The 25,538-nt window shown below is 42.7% G+C and overlaps 1 protein-coding gene across 7 annotated transcripts in view; it reads left to right on the forward strand.

Moving 5' to 3' along the window:
• The first annotated feature begins 751 nt into the window (after positions 1-751).
• The window catches only part of LOC120532360 (leucine-rich repeat-containing protein 72), a 36,871-nt gene continuing 12,084 nt past the window's right edge, over positions 752-25,538 (forward strand). The window contains exons 1-3 of one of the 7 annotated variants that reach the window (XM_039758278.1): positions 752-840; positions 12,945-13,107; positions 23,167-23,349. In XM_039758278.1, the coding sequence (XP_039614212.1) occupies positions 12,986-13,107; positions 23,167-23,349 (305 nt within the window). In that variant the 5' untranslated portion in view covers positions 752-840; positions 12,945-12,985. Of the gene's footprint in view, positions 841-1,494; positions 1,633-9,473; positions 9,516-12,944; positions 13,108-23,166; positions 23,350-25,538 lie in introns of those variants that run through there. The other 6 variants (XM_039758282.1, XM_039758277.1, XM_039758279.1 and 3 more) reach the window with 6 other exon arrangements.

A 25,538-nucleotide genomic window follows, 5' to 3' on the forward strand; every position in this document is an offset into this window, starting at 1 on the left:
GAGGATGAGGAGGAGGAAGAAGAAAGGTAGAAGGTGTAGACAGGGGGAGTTGTGAAAGATTTTTTTGATTTTGCTTAAGTGTCTCATTTGCTGTGTGTTTGCCACAAAAGTCCAGTACCTTTCTTTGTTATTGCCTTTAGTTGCAGTAAAATCTTTCTTTTCTTTTATAGTTTTAGTTTCTTTGCCATTTCCGAGTTTGCACAGGAGCCACTGTATATCTACATCTGTCTATTTAATTATATCTAGATACACACACACACACACACACACACACAGATTATGCAGCTGGCATCTTTGCCTGCTTTACCCCCAATTCTTTTGCCACGGGCTGCCAGTAGCAGAACAAGCTCAGTAAACACAGGGGTTTCAGGAAATGGAACAAAGAATGGAGGATAATTATTGCAATAATCATTGCAAGTACAGAATTTAGAAATAAAAGAACTGGAGTAACTTTGAGAAAATGAGTCAGTATCTCGTATTTTCTAATGTTGTATAGTCTAAGAACCCCATGGGACATCACACAAGCCATATTGTAAATTTAATGTTATTGATTTTAAAATTAAAGTGGACAGATAACACAGCATTTCAAGAAGACCGAAAAAAAAGTCTGTGGTTAATCTGAGGCCTGGTGTGTCACGTGAAGAGTTAGACTCAAATCTGATTAGGACGATCATGCCTTTTTCTTGTGACACTCATTCAATCGGACCATAAAATACCTTTGCATTTGTTCCAGCTGGCAGAACCCTGGGAATATTCAGAAGGAACACAGTTGGGGGAAAAATGATCGAGTTTAGGACAAACAAAATCTCCTCAGGTGGGTCACAACCAGCACAGATAAAGGTAACGACTTTACACGGCTGTTTGTAAAGGTGTCGTATGTTGTTCTTTTTTCTGATTTCTGTGTCTAGTTTTCTTCTTGAAGTCTGCGTCAGTCTTTATTTGTTAACCCTATTTCTGTATGAAGAGTGTTTCTCATGTTTGAGTTGTCACAAGTCCCTGATTTGAACTCTGCATGTGAATGTTTTTGATGGTACAAAGGACACTGAAGCTGTCTCACGGGTTTGGTTTCAAATCCTGATCTATTCACCTCCTGAACTTGGCAGGTTTACCTCTCACATCCTACATTTACACAGATTGGGATATTTGGAGACCCTAAACCTGCTGTCTGTGAGCGTTTGTATAGATATACCCTGTGATTTACTCCGTGTCCAGCCCTGCCTTGTGCCGAATTGTAGCGGGGCTACATAGTAATAGTGTCAAATGTTAGTACCGAGTGCATCTTGTTTCCATCGTCCCGTTTGCGGTTTGTGTGCGTCAGTAAATGCCGTCACCGTAAAAACAAAAGAGGGATGGATGATGGAGGGAAACTGCAGCCCCAAACCTGGAAAACACCTGTTAACTATCATTCAATTACATCCAGCACCGGACTATTTAAGCAATCAGGAGGAAACAAGGAGAGGAGAGGAGAGGAGAAAGAAGGAGGCCATTTTTTCAGAACCACAAATCAACTTACGTGCTGTTTTTCACATCGCGCTTTTACCCTAGTTTTTCATCCCACCGGACTGTCTTCCATCCCTCATCTGCAGAGACCCCGGGGACGGATCATCATCCACCACGCGCCGAGGAATCACGGTGAGGTTGCTCCATTTGCTAGAAAAATCAAACAACTCACTTATCTCTCATACAGTTATCCATCTGCAGGACAGCTTTTATAACCGGATTGTAATTCATGATCATTCATTCCGTTTATCATTCATTGTTGTTATTCGTTGTTTGTTATACGTTACAGGGGCAAGGGAGGTTTTGTTGTATTTATATATGGTGGTGTCACGTTGATGCTGTGGTAGAGGGTTACATATATACAGTGCATCCAGAAAGTATTCACAGCGCATCACTTTTTCCACATTTTGTTATGTTACAGCCTTATTCCAAAATGGATTAAATTCATTTTTTTCCTCAGAATTCTACACACAACACCCCATAATGACAACGTGAAAAAAGTTTACTTGAGGTTTTTGCAAATTTATTAAAAATATAAAAACTGAGAAAGCACATGTGCACATAATTTGTTTGAACATTCCGGTTGATTTTGCGACTTCTCTCATTGCTCTATGAATAATAGTTCACTTGCAGGAGTGACAGAGGCTGTGGGCTGAGGGGGAGAGGGAACCGTGACGTCAGGAGTAAAGAGCTGGGCGGGGCCCTCCACACTCATCCGCCAGCCTCCATTCAAATTGCTCTATCTCTCGTCACGTTTTGGAGCGGACTTTGGCTCCGCTTAGCTAGCGATACCGGTTTGTTTGTTAATTTTTAAAGTTTGTCCTGTTTCACTATTCCACGGGCAAAGCTGCGGGGGACAGCTAGTAATTAATAAATAATAACAATAGCTAATAATAAAAACTACAGTGTAGCTGCGCTACTAAAATGCCCTACATCTGTCAGCAGCTCCAGCAGTATAACACCATTGAACAGCTTTGGAGGGCACAGGGGCCACCAGGAAGACAACTGAGTAGACTGGCCTTTTAAAAAGGAACCTATAAGATGCCAGGAGGATCGCATTCACCCGCGTGTTTGTTAATATACTCTGTGTGTAAGTGTTTCAGTGCCGGGTCAAGGCTAGGGATGTTCCCACAATAAAATGAACAAATCACCGTCTCCAGATGGTGTGAGCCTTAACGTTCTGGTGACTGCCACAATAGGAATTACAAACGTACTCCATGTAAATGAACTACTAGGAGCAGATCTGAGATGGGGGGTAGGGGGGTGTTGGGCAGCACAGACTTTAGAGCCTGGGAAGAACCTGACAGAACTGGTAGAGTCTGACAGAACTACTTGGGATGCTATAGAAGCTTCTGGCAGGTGTAAATCAGACCAAGAGACCATAGGAGGTGCTGTAGGCTTTGTGGATACAATGCTTTGTAAAGATGTCTTCAATGGAGGGCAGACAGGTCCCACACATCTGTGCACTGGCCATTTTAGGACCTTGCAGTCAGAGACACTGCCTTTCCCAAACTAGATGGTGATGCAGCTGCTCAGAATGCTCTCAATCGTACCCCGGCCTGTAAAATGTGCCGAGAACATGGTACCTTGGTTTCTTGGAAGTGGAGACGCCGCAGCTGTGCCTTCTTGGCTACAGAGGTGGTCTTCATTGACCAAGTAAGCTCAGCTGCCAGGTGCACACCAAGGAATCTGGTGCTCTTGACCGATTCCACCGCAGAGTCCTTGATGTACAGTGGGGTGTGGACAAAATGGGCCTTCCTGAAGTCAACAATCATCTCTTTCATCTTTTCCACATCAAGCGACAGATTGTTGCACTTGCACCAGTCGGCCAATCATCGTGTCTCCACTCTGTAAGCCGAGTCATCCCCATTGCTGATGAGACCCCCTACCACCATTGTGTCATCACACAGCTACACAGTTGGGAGGCAGCCCCCCGAGGGGACAAGGGTGTGTTTCTGACACAGACTGTCTGGGGTCTCTCTGTCAGGACGTCCAGGATCCAGCAGCTCAGTGAAGTGTTATAGCCTAGTTCAGTCCCGGGGTTTCACAGCGGATCCATGTTTTTGTTCCAACCAGTTTCACCATCACTAAGTCATTTGACTTTTCTCTGATCTCATTAATTTGATAAACTTCTTTTCTTCGGTTATTCTGAATTCATTAAGGACCAGTAGTGTGAAATGTTTATTTTGAAGAAATGTAGTACAATCCCAAAAAAGTTGTGTAAAATGTCAATAAAAACAGAATGCAATGATTTGCAGATCTCATAAACCCATTATTTAATTCACAATAGAACAAAGAAAACATATCATACCTTTAAACTGGGAAATTGTACCTTGTTAAGAACAGAATAAGGTCATTTTGAATTTGATGGCAGTAACACTTCTCAAAAATATGGGGAAGGGCACAACAATAGGCTGGAAAAGTAAGTGGTACTAAAAAGAAATGACTGGAGGAACATTTTGCAGCTAATTAAGTTAATTAACAACGCGTCAGTAACATGATTGGGTATAAAAAGAGCATCTTAGAGATGCAGAGTCTCACAGAAGTAAAGACGGGCAGAGGTTCACCAATCTGCAAAAAAACTGCGGCTACAGATTGTGGAACAATTTCAAAATAATGTTCCTCAATGTAAAATTCTTTCATCATCTACAGTACATCATATCATCAAAAGATTCAGAGAATCTGGAGAAATTAAGGGACAAGACCAAAAATCAGTATTGGATGCTTGTGATCTTCAGGCGGCACTGCATTAAAAATGGGGCTGATTCTGTCATGGAAATCGCTGCCAGGGCTCAGGGACACCTCCAGAAGTCAGCTAAAATCCTGTATCAGACATGAATAGGACAACATTCCTCTCCCAAAACTCCAGCAAGTGGTCTCCTCAGTACCCAAACATTCAGGGACTGTTGTTAAAAGAAGAGGGGATGCTACATAGTGGTAAACGTGCGCCTGCCCCAGCTTTCTTAAGATGTGTTGCTGCCATCAAATTCAAGATAGATACTTTAATAATCTCGGGGGGAAAGTCACATACTCCAGCAGCAGCATACTGATAAAAACAATATTAAATTAAAGAGTGATAACAATGCAGGTATAACAGACAATAACTTTGTATAATGTTAACATTTATCTCCCGGGTGGAATTGAAATGTCGCATAGTGTGGTGTCTCCTCAGTCTGTCAGTGGAGCAGGACGGTGACAGCAGTCTGTCGCTGAAGCTGCTCCTCTGTCTGCAGATGATCCTGTTCAGTGGATGCAATGGATTCTCCATGATTGACAGGAGCCTGCTCAGCGCCCGTCGCTCTGCCACAGATGTCAAACTGTCCTGCTTCATTCCTTCAATAGAGCCTGTCTTCCTCACCAGTATGTCCAGGCGTGAGGCGTCCCTCTTCTTTATGCTGCTTCCCCAGCACACCACCGCGTAGAAGAGGGCGCCACAACCGTCTGGTAGAACATCTGCAGCATCTTATTGCAGATGTTGAAGGACGCCAACCTTCTAAAAAAATATAGTCGGCTCTGTCCTCTCATGCACAGAGCATCAGTGTTGGCAGTCCAGTCCAATTTATTATCCAGCTGCACTCCCAGGTATTTATAGGTCTGCACCCTCTGCACAGTCACCTCTGATGATCACGGGGTCCATGAGGGGCCTGGGTCTCCTAAAATCTACCACCAGCTCCTTGGTTTTGCCAGTGTTCAGGTTTAGGTGGTTTGAGTCGCACCATTTAACAAAGTCCTTGATTAGTTTCCTATACTCCTCCTTCCCACTCCTGATGCTGCCCATGATAGCAGTGTCGTCAGGAAACTTTTGTACGTGGCAGGACTCCGAGTTGTACTGGAAGTCCGATGTACAGGGTGGTCCATATCTAATTATGCATATCCAGATCGTCTGGATGACTTTGATTTGCAGGGACGATTCCAGTTAGTTGTAAAGATGATTCTTCATGTTGTCAGTTCAAACACTTCTCGATGGTCCGGAACTTTTCGGGTGATTTTCTATGTAATAAGCTTAATAAGTTATAGCATAATGAAAATTGCATAATTAGATCTGGACCAACCTATATAGACTGAACAGGACCGGAGAAAGTACAGTCCCCTGCGGCACTCCTGTGTTGCTGACCACAATGTCAGACCTGCAGTTCTCGAGACGCACACACTGAGGTCTGTCTGTAAGATAGTCCACGATCCATGCCACCAGGTATGAATCTACTCCCATCTCTGTCAGCTTGTCCCTAAGGAGCAGAGGTTGGATGGTGTTGAAGACGCTAGAGAAGTCCAGAAATATAATTCTTACAGCACCACTGCCTCTGTCCAAGTGGGAGAGGGATCGGTGTAGCATATAGATGATGGCATCCTCCGCTCCCACCTTTCTCCTGGTATGCGAACTGCAGACCTTATTCTTATGACCTTATCCTTTCCTTAAAATGGTACATTTTCTCAGTTTAAACATTCGATATGTGTTCTATTGTGAATAAAATATGGGTTTATGAGATTTGCAAATCATTGCATTCTGTTTTTATCTACATTTTATACAGCGCCCCAACTTTTTTCGGATTTGGGGTTGTAGTATTTATATTATTGCTATCCCCGTAAAAGTCATCTTTTATAATTAATTCACCCTTTTCTGTGGCATTTGCTCCCATAATTTTATTTTAAATAATAAAAACTAACACCAAGTATAGAAAATGTATCTTTATAGATCAACCTGCTTTCAACATTAGTCTTAATATTACTAAAAACGTATGTTTATTATTATTTTTAATTATTTCTAGGTGGCTTAAAGGCCGTCATTTATTTGTTAGCATAAAGGTTGCTAGCATTTTTGCTCACCAGCGGTCTGTCCTTCTTTCTTGCTGCTAATTTTAAAGCTTCAATGACAAGGTGACAAGTCAAAGACCCGGCGTAGTCTGAGACAGCTGAACAGACGGTTGTCTTAAAACACAACTGTTGCCATTTTAACCTTAAGAGAAATCAACAGGCCACTTTTATTTATTTATTTCAGTTTAGAAAGATATCCAGTACGTCCCATACATACGAACGAGTTCCGTTCCGAGAGTGCGTTTGCAAGTCCTGCGAAGCAGCCTAGGCACGCGACCCCTATGGAACTCCTATAAAGCACATGTACATGTACATCTTGTATGTGAGAAAGTGATTTTAAAAGCTAATATTTGTCATTTTTGTTATAGATTTCTAGCGCATTTTAACAACAAACAACTGAAAGTTATTTTCATTCCTATTGTTTCCCATCGGCTGATCTCAGTACAGTAGACCTGCTTACCGCTAGCAAACGAGCCTACGTATGCAGACCCCCTCTCTCTCTCTCTCTCTCTCTCTCTCTCTCTCTCTCTCTCTCTCTTCAGCTCTTATCGAAAACGTGTTATCTGTGCTGTACATACACTACAAGCAGCTTTTAAAAGTTAATATTGGTACTCGTGTGTTATAACCCCAACACAAGCAGAGGCAAGAGAAAAACGTAATCGTTTTTTTTACATTCGTTTATTTACAAAATACGCCCTGCGGTGGGCTGGTGCCGTTCCCGGGGTTTGTTTCCTGTTGGCTGGGATTGGCTCCAGCAGACCCCCGTGACCCTGTAGTTAGGATACAGCTGGTTGGATAATGGATGGATGGATTTACAACATAAAAGCAATAATACGTAAAATTCGATTCGTAATTACTTTTGAAATATTACTTCTGTCGCGAAGTTTCTAATGTCGTTAAGTATAAAATCGAAAGGGTCATCGCCGTTGAGCTTAGCCCTCCACATGAATTCGCACCTATCTGGGTTGAGCTGGCGGAGTTTTAACACACCAGTACCTTAATATTTTTACTGTGAGATTTGAGACCCCGACAACCCCCAACTGCGCGCTACACTTAAACTCAGCTAACGTAGGCAGGGGTTGCTTGTCCGCCGCTGGTGCAACTGTAAGATCAGAGGTTCGCCACGTAACACGTCTGTCACCCGCTGGCTGAAGCGAGGAACATTTAAAACCCGCTGACTATTCACTTGCTGTGGTCTCACTTGTGCAGATGTGAGAAGGGAGCGACTGTAAGATGATGACAATGTCACTCCATGTATTCCGGGTTCCTGAGAGTACTGAAGTGACAGCTCCCTTTTGGATAACTTTGAGATGATTATAAACTGATCTTTTTTTTTTTTTTTTTGAGAAATCTGGACTCGTCTTATTCTCTCTCAAGTCCGTAATCCACATATTATTTACGTGCAGTATTTTAGTATCGATTTCGAGTGTATTTTAACAACAAACAGCCAGATTCCTTTTGTTTTTCATGTTTTTAGTTGGCTGATCTCGGTAGACTCGCTTACGGCTAGCGAGCTGGCATACATAGCAAAGATATTTTCCACGATCTTGTTCTTTAGAATCGTGCCGATGGTTTAACGGCTCATGTTGTACTAACGAGCGACGTCGACCATCTTTTTGCCTCACTGTACTCTCTCAATTATTTTCACTTTTGTTTCCATCGTCATCGCCTTGCGCTTCTTAGCAGTGCAAACCTGCTGCTTTCACACTTAAATCCGTACATCTTGGGCTTGAAATAGTAAAGCGAGTTAATGGAGATTCAGCCAAAAGCGCCATCACTTTGGATATTATTGGTCAGTCGCCAGTGACTGAGAATGTAAGCAATAATATCCTGGGGTTTGCACTCCGCCTAGCGGCAGACACGCAAGCTGACTTACGCGCGGCCTCGAAATTTCAAGGTACAGTCCATTTCTTATTTTTTTACTTATTTAAAAAGTTTCTAATTTATTGGACATGCGCGTTCGCATCTCTGAAAGTGCCTAACTTGAATATTCGTATCTATTAATACGTTCTTATATCAATACTTTTAATCAAGTTAAAACTAAATGTGTTATATTAGCTAGCCTTAAGTCTTAGAGAAGTTAATTAGATAGATACTTTATAATTCCAAGGGGAAATTCACAATTATTTAAAGCTTAGGTCGATTTCAATTAAGCAGCTAAAAAAACTGCCTATGCTTATCAGCTCAAAGCCACTTGCTTTGTCTGCTTACTCGGATGTCAAAGTTATTTTACGAGCTGCAGCCGCCTACGCCTGTAGCCCGGATGGATGCTTGTGCAGTAAGAAGACATTCACGAGAGCGGTCCAGTCTCTTATGTGGGGGTCCTCCTGATTCCAACTTAACAGTGGGAACTGATCGATAAGCGAGTCTCAGTGGCTTGCACAGGGTAAGGGCCAATAAGGAGGAGTAGTCTTGGCAAGTTTCTGTCAGATAATGGGCATAAGGCCATGTCACAGTGCCCCCTCTCGTCCTGGGGTGGCACCACATATCTAAGGTGAGCCTTGAAGGTGACCCTCTGGCATACATGCATGACATTCCATAGCTGAACATACACTAACATAGTGAAGGTGGACCCACAGGCCGCCTGACGAGATGGTGTTGCAGACCAGGGGCCTCTTCCATAACGCCGTGCGTAGAATTCGCACTATAACATGACGTAAGCACAAAAGCCGAAATGTGCTTACGCACAGAAAAATCCAGATGCAGGAATCTGTGCGTACTCCAGCTTCCATGTTCTTCCGCTCCATAAATCCTGTTCAGCGTGAAAAGTAATACAGTGATCCCTCGCTATATCACGCTTCGACTTTCGCGGCTTCACTCTATCGCGATTTTTTTTCTCATACACGCTTACGTCACTACGCATGCACTTTCTGAGAACTTTTATCTAAGCCCTACGATGGCTCCTAAACGTGCTGCTTTTTCTAAGCCTTCTGACAATAAAACTAAGTGCCGGAGGAAGATGCTTATTATCCAGGAGAAGGTGAAACTCTTGGATATGATCAAAGATGGCAATACCTTACAAAAGCCTCCTCACGCATATGAAAAGACAGCGCCAGCAACTGCCTATCAAGATGTTCTTCAGCCGCGCTCCCAGATACCCACTGCCTACTCTTAGTACTCCTTCAGTGGAAGAAGACAACGATGCACCTGCTGAAGATACTGCACCACCTGAAGACTCTCCTACTGAGGCTGTGCCTTCATAGGTTAGTGGTTGTGTGTAATTAAATGTACAGTACAATAATCTACTAGATAAAAGCGTTCGGGATTGTCCTTCCGTCCCGTGAGTGCAAAGCGTAGCGGTATTCCGCTTATCACAGACTTACTACTTGCTGCTTGCGGTACGAAGCGACGCGATGTGAGCAGAGTTCTGGTGCTCCCGTCGTTCCCTTGCTTTTGTGCGTAATGCGCTGGAAAAATAGACCAAATTAAGTCTCTGGAAATAATTAATGTTGATGGAGCACAAATGCCTCACCGCGTAGTAAATATCAGGGGAGATGGTGCTTGCTTATTCTCATCTATAGCTTATTTAGTGCATGAAACTCCGTCTTTAGCGGTACAGATTCGGGCTGACATTGTACGACTTTGGACAGGCACTTGAGGGGATAAAAAAAAAACTTAGGTTTTCAAGAGATGTTATGAATGGGCACTTTGATGTTCTCATTCCCTACACTTACATGCCTGATGTACACATGGAACGCACAAAAATTGAGGATAAAAGTCGGTCGCTTTAAAAGGCGGGTGAGCCTAGTAATATGATATTTGTAACGTCTAATATGTCTTATTTTCTCTTATTGTGTCTAATATATTGGGTAATACGAGTGTAATGGTGACTAAAGGGTGTTATTTCATGTCTAGAGGGCTGTAATAATGTTAAAAAACGTATTTAGAAGGTCGTAAACAGGTTTTCTATACTCTAACTGCGAAAATTTTCGATTTATAAATAAAGAATCCTACTTCGCGAAAATTCATTTATCACGGTAGAGTCTGGTACGGATTAACCGTGATAAACGAGGGTTCACTGTACTTGTTCACGCGCCTTATGTCCCGCCCCAACTCCTCCCAGAATTACGCCTCTATGAATATGCAAATCAATATAAATCGCCCTTAAGCTCAGCCTTCTGTGAAAAGACAATGGGAAAAGCACGGGGAGGAATGGAAGAATTTCAGCGAATACCAAGTGGAGGCAAAGGGAAAACATACTATCTGTTGGTTTAAACAGTGGTATAAACAACAAAAGGAAGCTGATCGCCTGACATAATCGCACAGTGCCCAAAATAAAAAAGAAGTCGTCACATATCAAAGTCCCCGTGAAAAGGCGAGTTGTAGCCCACCATTTGAGTGTCATATGAAAGCTTATTAGGGTGCAGAGAAAAATAAATAGGCACACAGTAGGAACAAAGCACGAAATGTCAACTTTAATCTCGAAATTTCCACTTTAATGACGTAGTTTATTTTGTCATTAAAGTAGAACATCATAAACTTCATCTTAAAATCATATAATTAACCAGTTTCTCAAATCACATCGTAATTAAAGTAGCAAGTTAAATGCTTTGTTTTGTATTTGATCTTTTGCTCTATGTGTGTGAATCACTATGTGCTTCCGCTTTCTCTTTCTCCGACAGGACACAGAATCCATCACATTCGTGATATTACAGCTCTCTGAATACAGTAATTAAAATACCAAGATGTATACGTGATATCATTTTCATGATGATAGGAGTTAAAGCATTTTTTTTAAACGGGAATACGGTGCGTGATTGTGCGTGACCTTCAATGAAATTATTGCACCAGTACTGTCTCTTTCAAACGTACTAACTTTCAATTCCTGTCCTTACTTTTCTTTCACAAATACCCAATCGCCACACAATCAGCTCTGTAACAGACGTTAAGCCACACATACAGTATACAGCATAACAACTACAACTGGAACATCTGTGGTGGTCTGAAAGCAGTAGCACTGCTACTAGGAATGCTGCTCAGATAGATCCCGTCCTATAAATATCTTCAATTTAATATTGCAATTTTTATATTAAGTTTTCTCCTTTTAGACCAGGTTGGAAAATGGACGGAGAGACCTCGAACATTGACAGTCAGTTTTTGTCACAGACAAGCTTTTTTGTTGTTGGTTCAAGTTGGCTTACCTTCTTTGACACTAGTTCTGCATGGATAACCTGTCCATTAGCGAATAGGACATAATATAATGTGGCAGATGCCTCCATAGTGGTAGGACCGGGGAAGAGAACATGCACAGGGCATCACCACCCCTGGAGCACTAGATGGCAGCCACCCCCTTGGTTGCTACAGCACTGCGGGTTCTCACAGGGCTTCATGGGAGTTGGAGTTCAGCACAGTCCTGTTGGGTTCCCTTGGTGCTGCCGGGGGGTGTTGCTGGGATTGGTGAGTCCTACTTTATCGGGTTTCCACCTCACCTGGAAGTGCTTCCAGACCACACTAATGGGCCAACGGAAGTACCCTTCCTGGGTGCAGCATTAAGGAAAGCGAGTCAGGAGGAAGAGGTGAAAAGGCTTGCTGGAGGAGGACTGAGCGAAAGAGAGACAGAGGAAGAAGGGAAAGAGTTGCTGTGTGCTACTGATTATTGTGCTTGGATTTCTAGGTAATGTTTGGGAAGAGTTTCCCACTGCTGACTAAAAAGCCTGTGTTGTGCTGAACTTGTGCTTTGTGTCTATCTGTGTTGGGTTTGGGAAGCTGGTTTGCCTCCTGCGGGCCACAATGTGGAAGAACAGGCCACTTCATAAGCTTTTGGTTTGAGAGCAGAGAAGTGTGGAACATAAACCACTCGTCGACCAGGAAAAGATATTTTTGCCTCCTCTTCAAATAAAACTTGGCCTGATGAAATGTTTCATGGACGTTATGAACAAGGAAGGTGAAGGATTTTGAAATTTGAGACCGATGTTTCCATGAATAACTGACGCCAAAATCAAGGAAGGCATTTTTGTTGGTCTACAAATCAGACACGTCATCAGCATCTTGTTATCGTCAAACTATATGCTAGTGGGGCTGGAGGAAATCATATGGAGGACATTAAGGACATTAAAGGATGTTTGTTGTTGACAATTTTCTTGGTAACTAAATAGCACTAAACTACAACCAGCTGGTTGACACCATGCTTCGAGCACACAAAACCATGAAGTGCAACACGCCCATAAAGATTCATTTTCTACATTCACACCCATCTGACCTTTGCATCGATGGAAAAGTAGGATCAGGGAAAGTGGAATCCATAAATGCTGGTCAACTGTTGTTGGACACTAAAGCGAGAAGCAGCAGATGTGGAGTACAAATGAAAATCAACCGTAAAGCATTTTTAGATCAGTTAGACAAATGCAATGTGTCACCATCATTAAGTGATTAAACACACTAAACACAATAAAAGTGCACTTCACGTTTGTCCAAATTCCCATGTGGCACAGTCAGTCTGAAGTTGTATTTCTGTTTAGATTGAAGCTGTCTCTGCTAAATACCTTGAGGAAAAAAAAAATGCGTTGTCCATCTTTTCCTGTGAAGAGGAAATCTTAATTGTGATAGTTTTGTATGTGAAGATTGTGTATGCAAGATAGAGGACATGTAATAATAACAAATACTTTACTGCATATTTGTTGTTTTTCTTTAAGAAGCTTAAGCACATTCGCCTACTCCTGTCTGGATTCCCTACATGTTGGGCATGCAAAGTCTTTCCTTCGCCTACCAGAACCTTGAGGAGATCCCATACACCAGCATTCTCCTACACAGAGACACCCTGGAAGTACTGGACCTGAGTAACAACAGCCTGCAGGAGTATCCTTTGAAACTAATTGAGTAGTCATCATTATAATCATGAATCTTATGTACTGTCCATTGCTGGTTGTTGATAGATCTCGATAGTACAGTATATGAGTTTTTACAACATTATTCAGCAAAATATTTGTCACCAGCCTTATAAATTGTGAACCTGAGTGTCTCTCCCTTGTTCCCTCATGTCTGGTTTTCTAGAGGCCATCTCCTTCCTTGGCTGGTATTTAACACCACTGCTGCCATTGGCCCAATGATCTTTCCTCTGCCACATTCACTGCCTGCACATTCACTCCACTTACTCCATCTCGCACTCTTCATTTAAAGTCAGACACAACACCATCTGCACTCACTTTCTCTAACTATGTGAACCAATTCAAGGCATGAAGCTTCTTGGCACTTGGTGGTGGCCATTTACCCAGGCCTGTAGATTTGGGCCTAGGAGTGGGGCTCAAAGTGTTGCCCCTTAAGAGCTTGATTATGTCTCTTTCTCTCTCTCTCTCTCTCTCACACACACACACACACACACACACACACACACACACACACCTTGAGCTCCATTTTTGGGTGGCTTCTCAAGATGGTTCTATCCCTTCTCACTCAGGCGGCCTCACTTCTACCATAAACACAATTGATAGATAGATACTGTATAGCACTATATGATAGATAGATGGATGGATTGGCACTATATAATAGATAGATAGATAGGTACTTTATTAATCCCAAGGGGAAATTCACAATTCACTGCCAATTACACAGTATACTGTATATAATAAATGCATTTTTACTTTTTGATTGTATTTTTCTGTTTATTATTTTATTGTTCTTAGTTACATTCAGCAAAACATTTAACGTCTGTTCATTAATTTTTTACAAAGCACGTCCACATAAAGAACGTGGCTAAAACCTTCTTACTTTCATAATACACACCAAGCAAGGAAGAGGAGTTTCAAAGGACAACTGTTCTCTTTACACACTCCTGCGTTTCATGTAGGCTGTCAAATCAACAACTAGATAGAAATTACTCAAAGCTTGGCTAGCACTTAAATGTCCCTTTTCCTTGTATCTTTTCACTGAATTTTAATCTTTAATGTAATATTCCACTTTTTATATTCATTTTTCTCCTTTTAAACCTTGAACATGTCACTCAGTTTCTGTCCCAGTGCATTTCTTTAAGCAAGCTTTTTCTGTTGTTGGTCCAAGTTGGCTGGTCTTCTTTGATACTAGTCCTGTATGAACTCCAGCTTCTCTGGCTAGTTTACACATGCTGCCCCCATCAGGCTAGGAGGTCTTATGGCCTCTTGTCTGATATTCTGTCTCTCTTTTCAGAGTAAATCCTTCTGTCCAAGTCTCAAGTCACTCTTCAATGTTCTGGGGCCACTGATCCCCTTCAGGGACACCAAACAAATACACAGTGTGTACCACCTAAGTGGCCCTTGAGCTCCTGCACCAATATGTGTTGGGCTAATGTGGCTCTCTGTTGCCTGGTGGTCCCCTCTGTGCCCATGTAGCTGCTAAACCGACCGGTGCCCCTTCACTGTGAAACATTGTCAACGTCACCTAATCCAATTCAGTCCCATTGTGGTATGTGAGACTGTCCTGATTGCATTGGGGGGCACACACACCCCCCAATTCAGAGTAGTCAAATCAATCAATCAACATTTATTTATATAGCACATATTCATACAAAAAAATGTAGCTCAAAGTGCTTTACAAAATGAATAGAAAAATAGACACAATAAAAAATAAACATAAGTCAACATTAATTAACATAGAATAAGAGTAAGGTCCGATGGTCAGGGTGGACAGAAAAAACAAAAAAAAACTCTAAAGGCTGGAGAAAAAAATAAAATCTGTAGGGGTTCCAGACCACGAGACCGCCCAGTCCCCTCTGGGCAATCTACCTAACATAAGTCAAACAGTCCTCTTTGTATTTAGGGTTATAATGGAAGGACCTGATGATGATGGTCACATAGACTTCTGGCTTTCAGTCCATCAATGTTGGTGCATCCTGATGCTTTGAGTAGGTGGTGGTGGCGCAGGCCGCCACCACAAAGAAACCGGACAAAGAAACAGAAGAGAGAGTAGGGGTCAGTACGGATTTTGGAGCCACTGTGAATAATTATTATGAAGAATTGAACATGCAGAGTATCAGGATTAAGTTAAAGTGAAGTTATAAAAAGGCCATGTTAAAGTAATGTGTTTTCAGCAGTGTTTTAAAGTGTTTCAAATAACTTAATATGCACATCTTTGAGATACAGCAGCTACACCTTACAGTTCATAATCTTGGTGTCTTCTTGGTGCCTCCTTTCCAGACAAATAGGCTACATTCACATTTCCAGCCTCATTGCTCAATTCCCATTTTTTGCTCAAATCCATTTTTCCTGTCTTGATGTTTCATGTTAGGAAGTCTAAGTGACCTGGAAATCTACATATCTGTAATGTTAACACATCTGTCCTCTGAAGTGGCACACATGATCACTTTGATACCTTTGTGCAAAGTCACCTGCATCACCAACCACTAAAAATGTCAAAAATGGCAACTCTTGGTATTAAAACTGGCAAAATGAGCGCGCTAGTAGTTAGTATATGTGTCCCCTTTTGCTCTTGAGGATGGCAAACACATCATCAGGCTGAGCGGGTGATAAAATGCCAGACTAGCCTTTCCTGGTTATGCAGATAGGCACTGGTGTACCAGGAGATGTGTGGGTATGAGAAAGGAGTTGGCAATGACAGGACCGTCACTGTTGTCACAGCTGTGGCTCTTCTCTATTATTATTTTGCCACGCTGCTGTGCTTCCTGATGACAACAGCACTCAGCACACACGTATAGGCAAAAAAAAAGAAAAAACACATGAATTCCAAACTGACCGTTCTCCTTCAAGTCACATGGCCATGATTTAGGACAGCCTATGAAAATGACTTGAAGCGGATTTGAAAAGAGCAGATTTCTGTTGTCCATACAGCCCTGAAAACATCCAATTTGTGTCACATTAAAGTAAAAAATGGGATTTCAGTCACGTCAGCCAAGTCATGCGAATGTAAAGCCGTGTTTTTTCACGGTGTGTCCGCACTTCATTAACTTTCCATGAGGCACAGATCTTAATTCATGCTTTCATTGCCTCACATCTGGACTGCAACTGTAACTCACTACATACTGGTCTCCCAGTGAAATCTCCCAGTGACATCCTGTACTCATTTATGTGCAATTTAAACTCGTCACACAAACACTAGAAACATTATTCTTGCCTTTGCTTGGCTTTCTGCTCTTTTTCAGCCTTACGCAGCATTTCTTTCTCTCAGGTCTTCTTTCTGTTCCCCACACAACCTTATCCACCGTTGGAGTCCGGTCATTTTGTGGGGCTGCTCCCAAACTGTAGTCTCTCCACAACTGCACAAGCCTTCCCTGTTTCAAGTCCAACCTGAAATAATATCTGCAGTATTCACCCAATAGTACAGCTCTTTATATCTAGTTACTAAATATACACTGTATGTATTTACAGTATACATATATATATATACAGTCATATGAAAAAGATTGGGAACCAAAGTCAACCTGCATAATAATTGACTCTCCTTTCAGCAAGAAAGATAACAGTGGTATGTCTTTAATTTCTTAGGAACATCTGAGTACTGCGGTGTTTTCCGAACAAAGATTTTTAGTGACGCAGTATTTAGTTGTATGAACTTAAATCAAATGTGACAAACCGGCTGTGCCAACATGTGGGTCCCCTTGTCATTGTGCTGATTTGAATGCCTGTCACTGCTCAATGCTGATTACTTGGTTGGATGAGCTCGTTAAGCCTTGCACTTCATAGACCGGAGTGTCCAATCATGAGTGATAAAAGGTATTTAAGGTGATAAATTGCAAGTTGTGCTTCCTTCCCTTTGACTCTCCTCTGAAGAGTGACAGACAGCATGGGATCCTCAAAGCAACTCTCAAAAGATCTGAAAACAAAGATTGTTCAGTCTCCTGGTATAGGGGAAGGCGACAAAAAGCCATCTCAGAGGTTTAAACTGTCAGTTTCAACTGTAAGGAAAGTAATCAGGAAATGGAAGGCCACAGGCACAGTTGCTGTTAAACCCAGCAGGTCTGGTAGGCCTAGAAAAATACAGGAGTGGGATATGTGCAGGATTGTGAGAATGGGTACAGACAACCCACAGATCACCTCCAAAGACCTCCAAGAACATCTCGCTGCAGATGGTGTATCTGTACATCGTTCTTCAATTCAGCACAATTTGCACAAAGAACATCTGTATGGCAGGGTGATGAGAAAGAAGCCCTTTCTGCACTCACTCCACAAACAGAGTCGCTTGTTGTATGCAAATGCTCATTTAGACAAACCAGATTCATTTTGGAACAAAGTGCTTTGTACTGATGAGAGAGAAATTGAGTTATTTGGTCATAACAAAAAGCACTTTGCATGGTGGAAGAAGAACACCGCATTCCAAGAAAAACACCTGCTACCTCCTGTCAAATCTGGTGGAGGTTCCATCATGCTGTGGGGGTGTGTGGCCAGTTCAGGGACTGCAGCCCTTGTTAAAGTCGAGGGTCGGATGAATTCAACCCAATATCAACAAGTTCTTCAGGATAATGTTCAAGCATCAGTCACAATGTTGAAGTTACGCTGGGGTTGGATATTCCAACAAGACAATGACCCAAAACACAGTTTGAAATCTACAAAGGCATTCATGCAGAGGGAGAAGTCCAATGTTCTGGATCGGCCGTCACAGTCCCCTCGACTTGAATATCATCGAAAATCTATGGGATGATTTGAAGCAGGCTGTCCATGCTCAGCAGCCATCAAATGTAACTAAACTGGAGAGATTTGGTATGAAGAATGGTCAAAAATACCTCCATCCAGAATCCAGACGCTCATCAAAGGCTATAGGAGGACAAGATCTAGAGGCTGTTAGATTTGCAAAAGGAGGCTCGACTAAGTATTGATGTCATATCTCTATTGGGGTGCCCAAATTTATGCACCTGTCTGATTTTGTTATGATGCATATTGCATATTTTCTGTTAATCCAATAAACTTAATGTCACTGCTGATATACTACTGTTTCCATAAGGCATGTCGTATATTAAAAGGAAAGCTCAGCCAATGATAAACAAAAATTCATATAATTAAGACGGGTTCCCAAACTTTTTCATATGACTGTATGTCATGCTAAGAATCATAGTTTCCTTGCAGGAGCGATATATTCACGCTAATCCAAGACAGGCTGCGGGCAGAGGGGAGGTGGAAGCGTGACATCAGGAGTGGGGAGCCGGGTAGGGCCCTCCTCGCTGTCCTGTTTCAGTACTACGTGTGGGCAGCCGCGGGGAACGGCTAGTATATATTGTGGGAAATAGCCCGGACACAGACAGACGGACATTGTTATTAGTCACCCAACACACGTTTATTTGCACTATTTACAAATATTAAAGTGCACAACCCAGTGCCACAGCACCAATCGCCCCACAAGTCCAGACCAACACACAATGCCTTTCCTCTCTTCAGGCCACCTCTTTCCTCTCCCAGACCTCGTCCTCTTCCACCCGACTCCAGCCCTGAATGAAGGCAGGCGGCCCCTTTTATTGTCCCCCGGATGTGCTCCAGGTGTGCTCCGGCAATCTTCCACCGACACGCCCCAGTGTGGCGGAAGTGCCAGCTGTATCCCCGGAAGCACTTCAGGTGTCCCTGCTCCTCTTCCCCCCCAGCACTTCCTGGTGTGGCGGAAGTGCTGAGGTCCAGGGCTCTCCAGGCAAACCCGTATAACTGATTGAAAAAATAAAGGAGTTTTACGGCAAGTGTTGATTATGTCTGTTCAGATAGGAGTCTAGTCGAGACCACCTAAGATGGTGTATCTTCTGGTTTTAGGTACTTCCAGCAGGAAGACCAGGCGGGTCCAGGTGGACACGCACTAGAAGTCAGAGATAGTAAAGCCATCAATCTTCCAGTCTGCAGAGAGAGGAAAAGAAAAGGCATTAGGAGATAGCGCCAACCCCTGGAGCAGCAGGAAATTACTTTCACCAGAGCCCTTAAGCTCTCCCCTTTGTGCATGCACATTAATGAATGTAGAAAAAAAAAATGATACAATATATGAGGGACATTGAAAAAGTTTTTGCACTTTTGTATTTTCATTGGAAATGGTGAAGGTGGGAGGAGTAGTAATTGGGCATTAAGAAGTTGGCACAAATAAATAAAAGTTGGGAATATTGCATCACAACCGAAGGTGACTATGTAGAAAAGTGATGTCATTGGTTTTTGAAATTCTTAATAAAAAGAGTTAAAAAAAAAAGGTGCTGAAACTTTTTGAACGTCCCTTACACACACACACACACACACATATATATATATATATATATATATATATATATATATATTGTGGAGCCAACCCGGACACAGACAGGCGGACATGTTGTTTTTCACCACCACACGTTTATTATATACACTATTTACAATTATTTTTGGTCACTCAGACCCAGAATAAAGTGCAAAAACCCCAACAATCACAGTCCTGGCCACAAATGCCTTCTTCTCGGGCCGCCTCCACTCTCCTTTCTTGCCTTGTCCTTCTTCCACCCGACTCTAGCCTCAAATGAAGGGAGACAGCCCCTTTTATCCAGTTCCCGGATGAGCCCCAGGTGTTTCCGGCATTCCTCCCTTGGCCACGCCCCAGCGTGCCGGAAGTGCCGGCTGTCCTCCCGGCAGCTCTCTGGGTGCCATTCTAAATCTTCCCCCCAGCACTTCCTGGTGTGGCGGAAGTGCTGGGGTAACAGGTACCCAAGGCATTGGGGCGTCTCATGGCGGTGACCACGGGCCCCTACAGGGTGGAGCATCCATGCCCTGTACCCGTGGCCCCCAGTGCAACCAGGAAGGTGGCCCCCACGTGATCCAGGGTGGGTGTTGACCCTCTTCCAGTCCCTCATGGTGTCCCGGCCGAGTCGTAACCCCTGGCATCCTTGACAATATATATATATATATATTTTTTTTTTTTGTGTCACAACCTGGGTGTGCCCATTTCATTGATACAAAGTAATAAACAAAAACTGTGGTCAATAGCACTATTAACAGAAAATCACAGTTTGCTTTCCAGCTCAACAAAAGAGTGGTCTTCTTATGAAGGGTCAGGTTTCTCATAGGAACTTACTCCAGGCCAGGTTCAGGTCCAAAAACAGCAGATGACATCTCGAGACCGTTGTTTGTTTAAGTGTCCAGACTGGCCAGCTCTGTGCCCTGGGTCAGTTGCCCTCTCTTGGTGGCTTCTTTAGGCTGCTGGTGGAAAGAGAGAAACCATTAGCATGAGAGCCCCCCCTTGTCCCATTGTGGTACTGCTTACCTCAGCTGAGTTAGGTAGGTGATCCCCAAATGTGTGTATTTTTTATATATATTATATATGTATATACAGTGCATCCGGAAAGTATTCACAGCACATCACTTCTTCCACATTTTGTTATGTTACAGCCTTATTCCAAAATGGATTAAATTAATTTTTTTCCTCAGAATTCTACACACAACACCCCATAATGACAACGTGAAAAAAGTTTACTTGAGGTTTTTGCAAATTTATTAAAAATAAAAAAATGAGAAATCACATGTACATAAGTATTCACAGCCTTTGCTCAATACTTTGTCGATGCACCTTTGGCAGCAATTACAGCCTCAAGTCTTTTTGAATATGATGCCACAAGCTTGGCACACCTATCCTTGGCCAGTTTCGCCCATTCCTCTTTGCAGCACCTCTCAAGCTCCATCAGGTTGGATGGGAAGCGTCGGTGCACAGCCATTTTAAGATCTCTCCAGAGATGTTCAATCAGATTCAAGTCTGGGCTCTGGCTGGGCCACTCAAGGACATTCACAGAGTTGTCCTGAAGCCACTCCTTTGATATCTTGGCTGTGTGCTTAGGGTCGTTGTCCTGCTGAAAGATGAACCGTCGCCCCAGTCTGAGGTCAAGAGCGCTCTGGAGCAGGTTTTCATCCAGGATGTCTCTGTACATTGCTGCAGTCATCTTTCCCTTTATCTTGACTAGTCTCCCAGTTCCTGCGCTGAAAAACATCCCCACAGCATGATGCTGCCACCACCATGCTTCACTGTAGGGATGGTATTGGCCTGGTGATGGCGGTGCCTGGTTTCCTCCAAACGTGACGCCTGGCATTCACACCAAAGAGTTCAATCTTTGTCTCATCAGACCAGAGAATTTTGTTTCTCATGGTCTGAGAGTCCTTCAGGTGCCTTTTGGCAAACTCCAGGCGGGCTGCCATGTGCCTTTTACTAAGGAGTGGCTTCCGTCTGGCCACTCTACCATACAGGCCTGATTGGTGGATTGCTGCAGAGATGGTTGTCCTTCTGGAAGGTTCTCCTCTCTCCACAGAGGACCTCTGGAGCTCTGACAGAGTGACCATTGGGTTCTTGGTCACCTCCTGACTAAGGCCCTTCTCCCCCGATCGCTCAGTTTAGATGGCCGGGCAGCTCTAGGAAGAGTCCTGGTGATTTTGAACTTCTTCCACTTACGGATGATGGAGGCCTCTGTGCTCATTGGGACCTTCAAAGCAGCAGAACTTCTTCTGTAACCTTCCCCAGATTTGTGCCTTGAGACAATCTTATCTCGGAGGTCTACAGACAATTCCTTTGACTTCATGTTTGGTTTGTGCTCTGACATGAACTGTCAACTGTGGGACCTTCTATAGACAGGTGTGTGCCTTTCCAAATCATGTCCAATCAACTGAATTTACCACAGGTGGACTCCAATGAAGCTGCAGAAACATCTCAAGGATGGTCAGGGGAAACAGGATGCACCTGAGCTCAGTGGCAAAGGCTGTGAATACTTATGTACATGTGCTTTCTCAATTTTTTTATTTTTAATAAATCTGCAAAAACCTCAAGTAAACTTTTTTCACGTTGTCATTATGGGGTGTTGTGTGTAGAATTCTGAGGAAAAAAAATGAATTGAATCCATTTTGGAATAAGGCTGTAACATAACAAAATGTGGACAAAGTGATGCGCTGTGAATACTTTCCGGATGCACTGTATGTAGATATATTAGTTATTCTCTTTATTTGGATTATGTCACCTGAAATATTTTGTCTATCTGTGTACCTATTTGTTAAATCATTTTTGTAAAGTTACCCTCAGTTTGAGATAAGTCTCCATATCAATTTTATTATTATTATTATTATCATTTTTAAAACTGGACTCCTAAAAGTAAAGCCCACATAGACACAAAGAGAATGTACAAACTCCACAAAGATTTCGATCAGACACACGATTTGGACTAACAACATTGGATCCACAAGGCAACAATACTAATCAGTAATTTAATTATTAAAAGTGATTTTGGAGAAATTAGGTGGATATGATTGGTGAGCTTTGCTGGGATGAATAGACTGTTCTTGTCCAAATGTTTCTAATATATTATATAATAAAATCCTACTGCCAAGGAAAGACGTAGGAGGAACACTGAGAGTCGCCGTCAATACAAATGGCGTTTTCACAGTGGGTAATGGGGGGCACATCTACCATTGGTAGGCACTGGTCAAAAAGCAGGCACCATTAGAATCGGAGAAGCTGGCTTTACAGGAACGCAAGTGAGAGAGAAAAAGCTGGACAAGAGAGATCGAGACACACAAGGACACCAAAGAAAGGCGCAGGAGGAACGTGAAGGGTACACGTAAGGGAAGAGAGAGATCAAATAGTTTTAATTTTATTCTATTACCACTCTTGGACAGACAATGTAACTTAATGTTTAATAAAATACTTTGTTTTTTCTTTTGGAAGTAAATTTCCTTGAAAAGAACTGAACTCCAATTGCATTCATTTTTGCACATAATGGTTTTGTATTAAAAGGAAGTAACTTACACTTTATTAAGCTCTAATTTGTGGTCTACTGGTAACAAATGGATTTATTTATGAATATCTTACTGAATCCACGTTGGTAAAATCATTGACTTTTTCATATGCAAATTAGTGAGCTGGAGAAACGATTACAAAAGTCAAAATATAAGAATAGTTGGGTTCCAGAGTACCAATTAAACTGCAGTTCTTCTGAGGAGCTAATTGTACTTAACATATTTTGCCCAGAAGCCCATCTTTGCTGGGGTCTCTGGATAAACTGAGTACCCTCATTCTGGACTGCAATATCTTCACATCTCATGTCAAGTTTCCATGTATGCCAAGTGTGACCACAGTGAGCATCAACAAGAATCGCATACGAAACCTGCCAATATTTGTGGAAGAGGTCAAGAAAAAATTCCCAAACATCAGGTAAACAAAGCCAGGTGGTGGTGATCCTTTAGCTGGGAAATGTGGGAATGGCAAAATAACTTTGTCCCACCAGCTCTGCGAGAAGTCCAGATGCATAATTTTGATTTTTCATTCATAACGTTGATAACAAAGTATAGACGTGGACCCACAATTGCCTCCGAAATAACTTGACACGAGTCATTGGCACCCACCATTGCTTGTTTCGTATTTAACAGAAATTGAACTTTGCTTGAGAGTTTTGTTTCAACAGAATATTTCAAATGAAAATGGCGTGGACAAAAATGGTGGGACCCTTCAGCTGATATTTTGTTGCACAACCTTTAGAGTTGGAAATCACAGCAAACAGTCGATTCCAGGAGCTCTCCATGAGACGTCTGCACCTGTCCACCGGTCATTCGGCCCACTCGTCCTGAGGAAACTGCTCCAGCTGTGTCAAGTTTGAAGGGGGTCTTCTCCAGACTGCATTTTTCAGTTGTTTCCATAGATGTCTGATGGCATTCAAATCAGGGCTCATAGAAGGCCCGTCAGAACAGTCCAATGTTTTGTTCTTGGCCATTCTTGGGTGTTTTCAGCTGTGTGTTGTGGCTCGTGGCCTGCGACTGTGACAAAGTTTTCTGACACTGGCCAGAATGTCTTGGTGGTCTTGAGATTTCATTGACTCAGGGTGCCCCCGTGCCAGATCCAGTAAAGCAGCTCCTGAACATCAGCGAGTCTCCTCCGTGTTGAACCATGAGTTTGATGTTCTTTTATTTGAAATCTGGATTTTATTTTGTCAGTGGACAAAGAGTTCATGTGACTTGGCAGAAAGCTCCAGTTTTGTCTCATCTGTCCAAAGGACATTCTCTCCGAAGCAATGTGGCTTCTTTAGCAAATTCCAGTCTGGCTTTTTTACATTTTTCTTTCAACAGTGGAGTCCTCCTGGGTCATCTTTCATTGAGCTGACTGTCACTCAAAAAGACTGATGGTGCGATCAGACACTGATGGACCTTGACCTTGGAGTTTGGAAGTTGTCTTTGGCCTTTGGTCTACCATTCTCACTATCCATCGGCCCATTCTAGGGTCAATGTTTCTCTTGCAGCTGCGTCCAGGGAGGTTGGCTACAGTCTCAAGGAGCTCCGTCCTCTTAATAATATTTGCAATTGTTGTCACAGGAACATCAAGCTGCTTGGAGATGATGGTCTTCCAGCCTTGGTCTTTAACATGCTTGTCTATCACTTTCTTTCTGATCTCCACAGACGGCTCGCTCCTTTGCTTTCTCTGGTCCATGTTCAGTGTGGGACACACGATGACACCAAACAGCAGAGTGACGACTTTTCTCCATTTAAATCGGCTGAATGACTGATTGAACGATTGGTGACGTGTGGGATACAAATTCTAGAAAGCAGCTAGTTTGAAAAATCACTCAAATCTAATTAGTGAGGAGCTTTCCTAGGAATACCAACAAATGTGTTCAGGCCATTTTAGAATATCCCTGTAGAGTAGGCAACACTTGATGTCTTTTCACGCTTGCTTTGCTCAACTCACGTTACTAACTTGTCATCCCTTTTCAGGAGGCCTACAATTTGTCCAAGTCTATAGATCCCCCGGCCGCCCATCCATCCATTTTTAAACCTGCTCATTTCAGTTCTTTGTCGCTGCTTTACTGCACTATGAAAGTCAAACACGCCTGCTCACTCTGTCACGGTGCCCCGTGTTTTATTGTAGTAAAGGCTTTCCTGAAAAGATAAAGGATCCTCTTTAATCAAATGCACTCTGCCATCGTTCCATTTTGCCTTTTCTTACACTTAGCAACCTTTGAGAATCCACAGTTGACAGTTGCAATGCACTTGCGCCCAGAACTACAGCCCACCACCTTCAGACGTCACCCAGGTTTGATTGTCACTGTAGTTCCTCTAATGCACGGGTGTCAAACTCCAGTCCTGGAGGGCCGCAGTGGCTGCAGTGGCTGCAGGTTTTCATTCTGACCGTCTTCATTCATTAGTGACCAGTTTTGGCTGCTAATTAACTTCTTTTTCTAGAGTTTTAATTAACTTCACTCAAGTCCCTTAGTTGTCTCTTTTTCCTTAATTAGCAGCCAAACAATAATGAGACACGAAACAAGCAAGCATATGCCCAGCTGACCTGAGTCGATCACACAATATGTGAAAATAAAGAAAGGTGGAGGTCTCAGTAAGGTTGATCTCCGAGCT

The sequence above is a fragment of the Polypterus senegalus genome, chromosome 7 (genome assembly GCF_016835505.1).
Source record: "Polypterus senegalus isolate Bchr_013 chromosome 7, ASM1683550v1, whole genome shotgun sequence".
Classification (NCBI taxonomy): Eukaryota; Metazoa; Chordata; class Cladistia; order Polypteriformes; family Polypteridae; genus Polypterus; species Polypterus senegalus.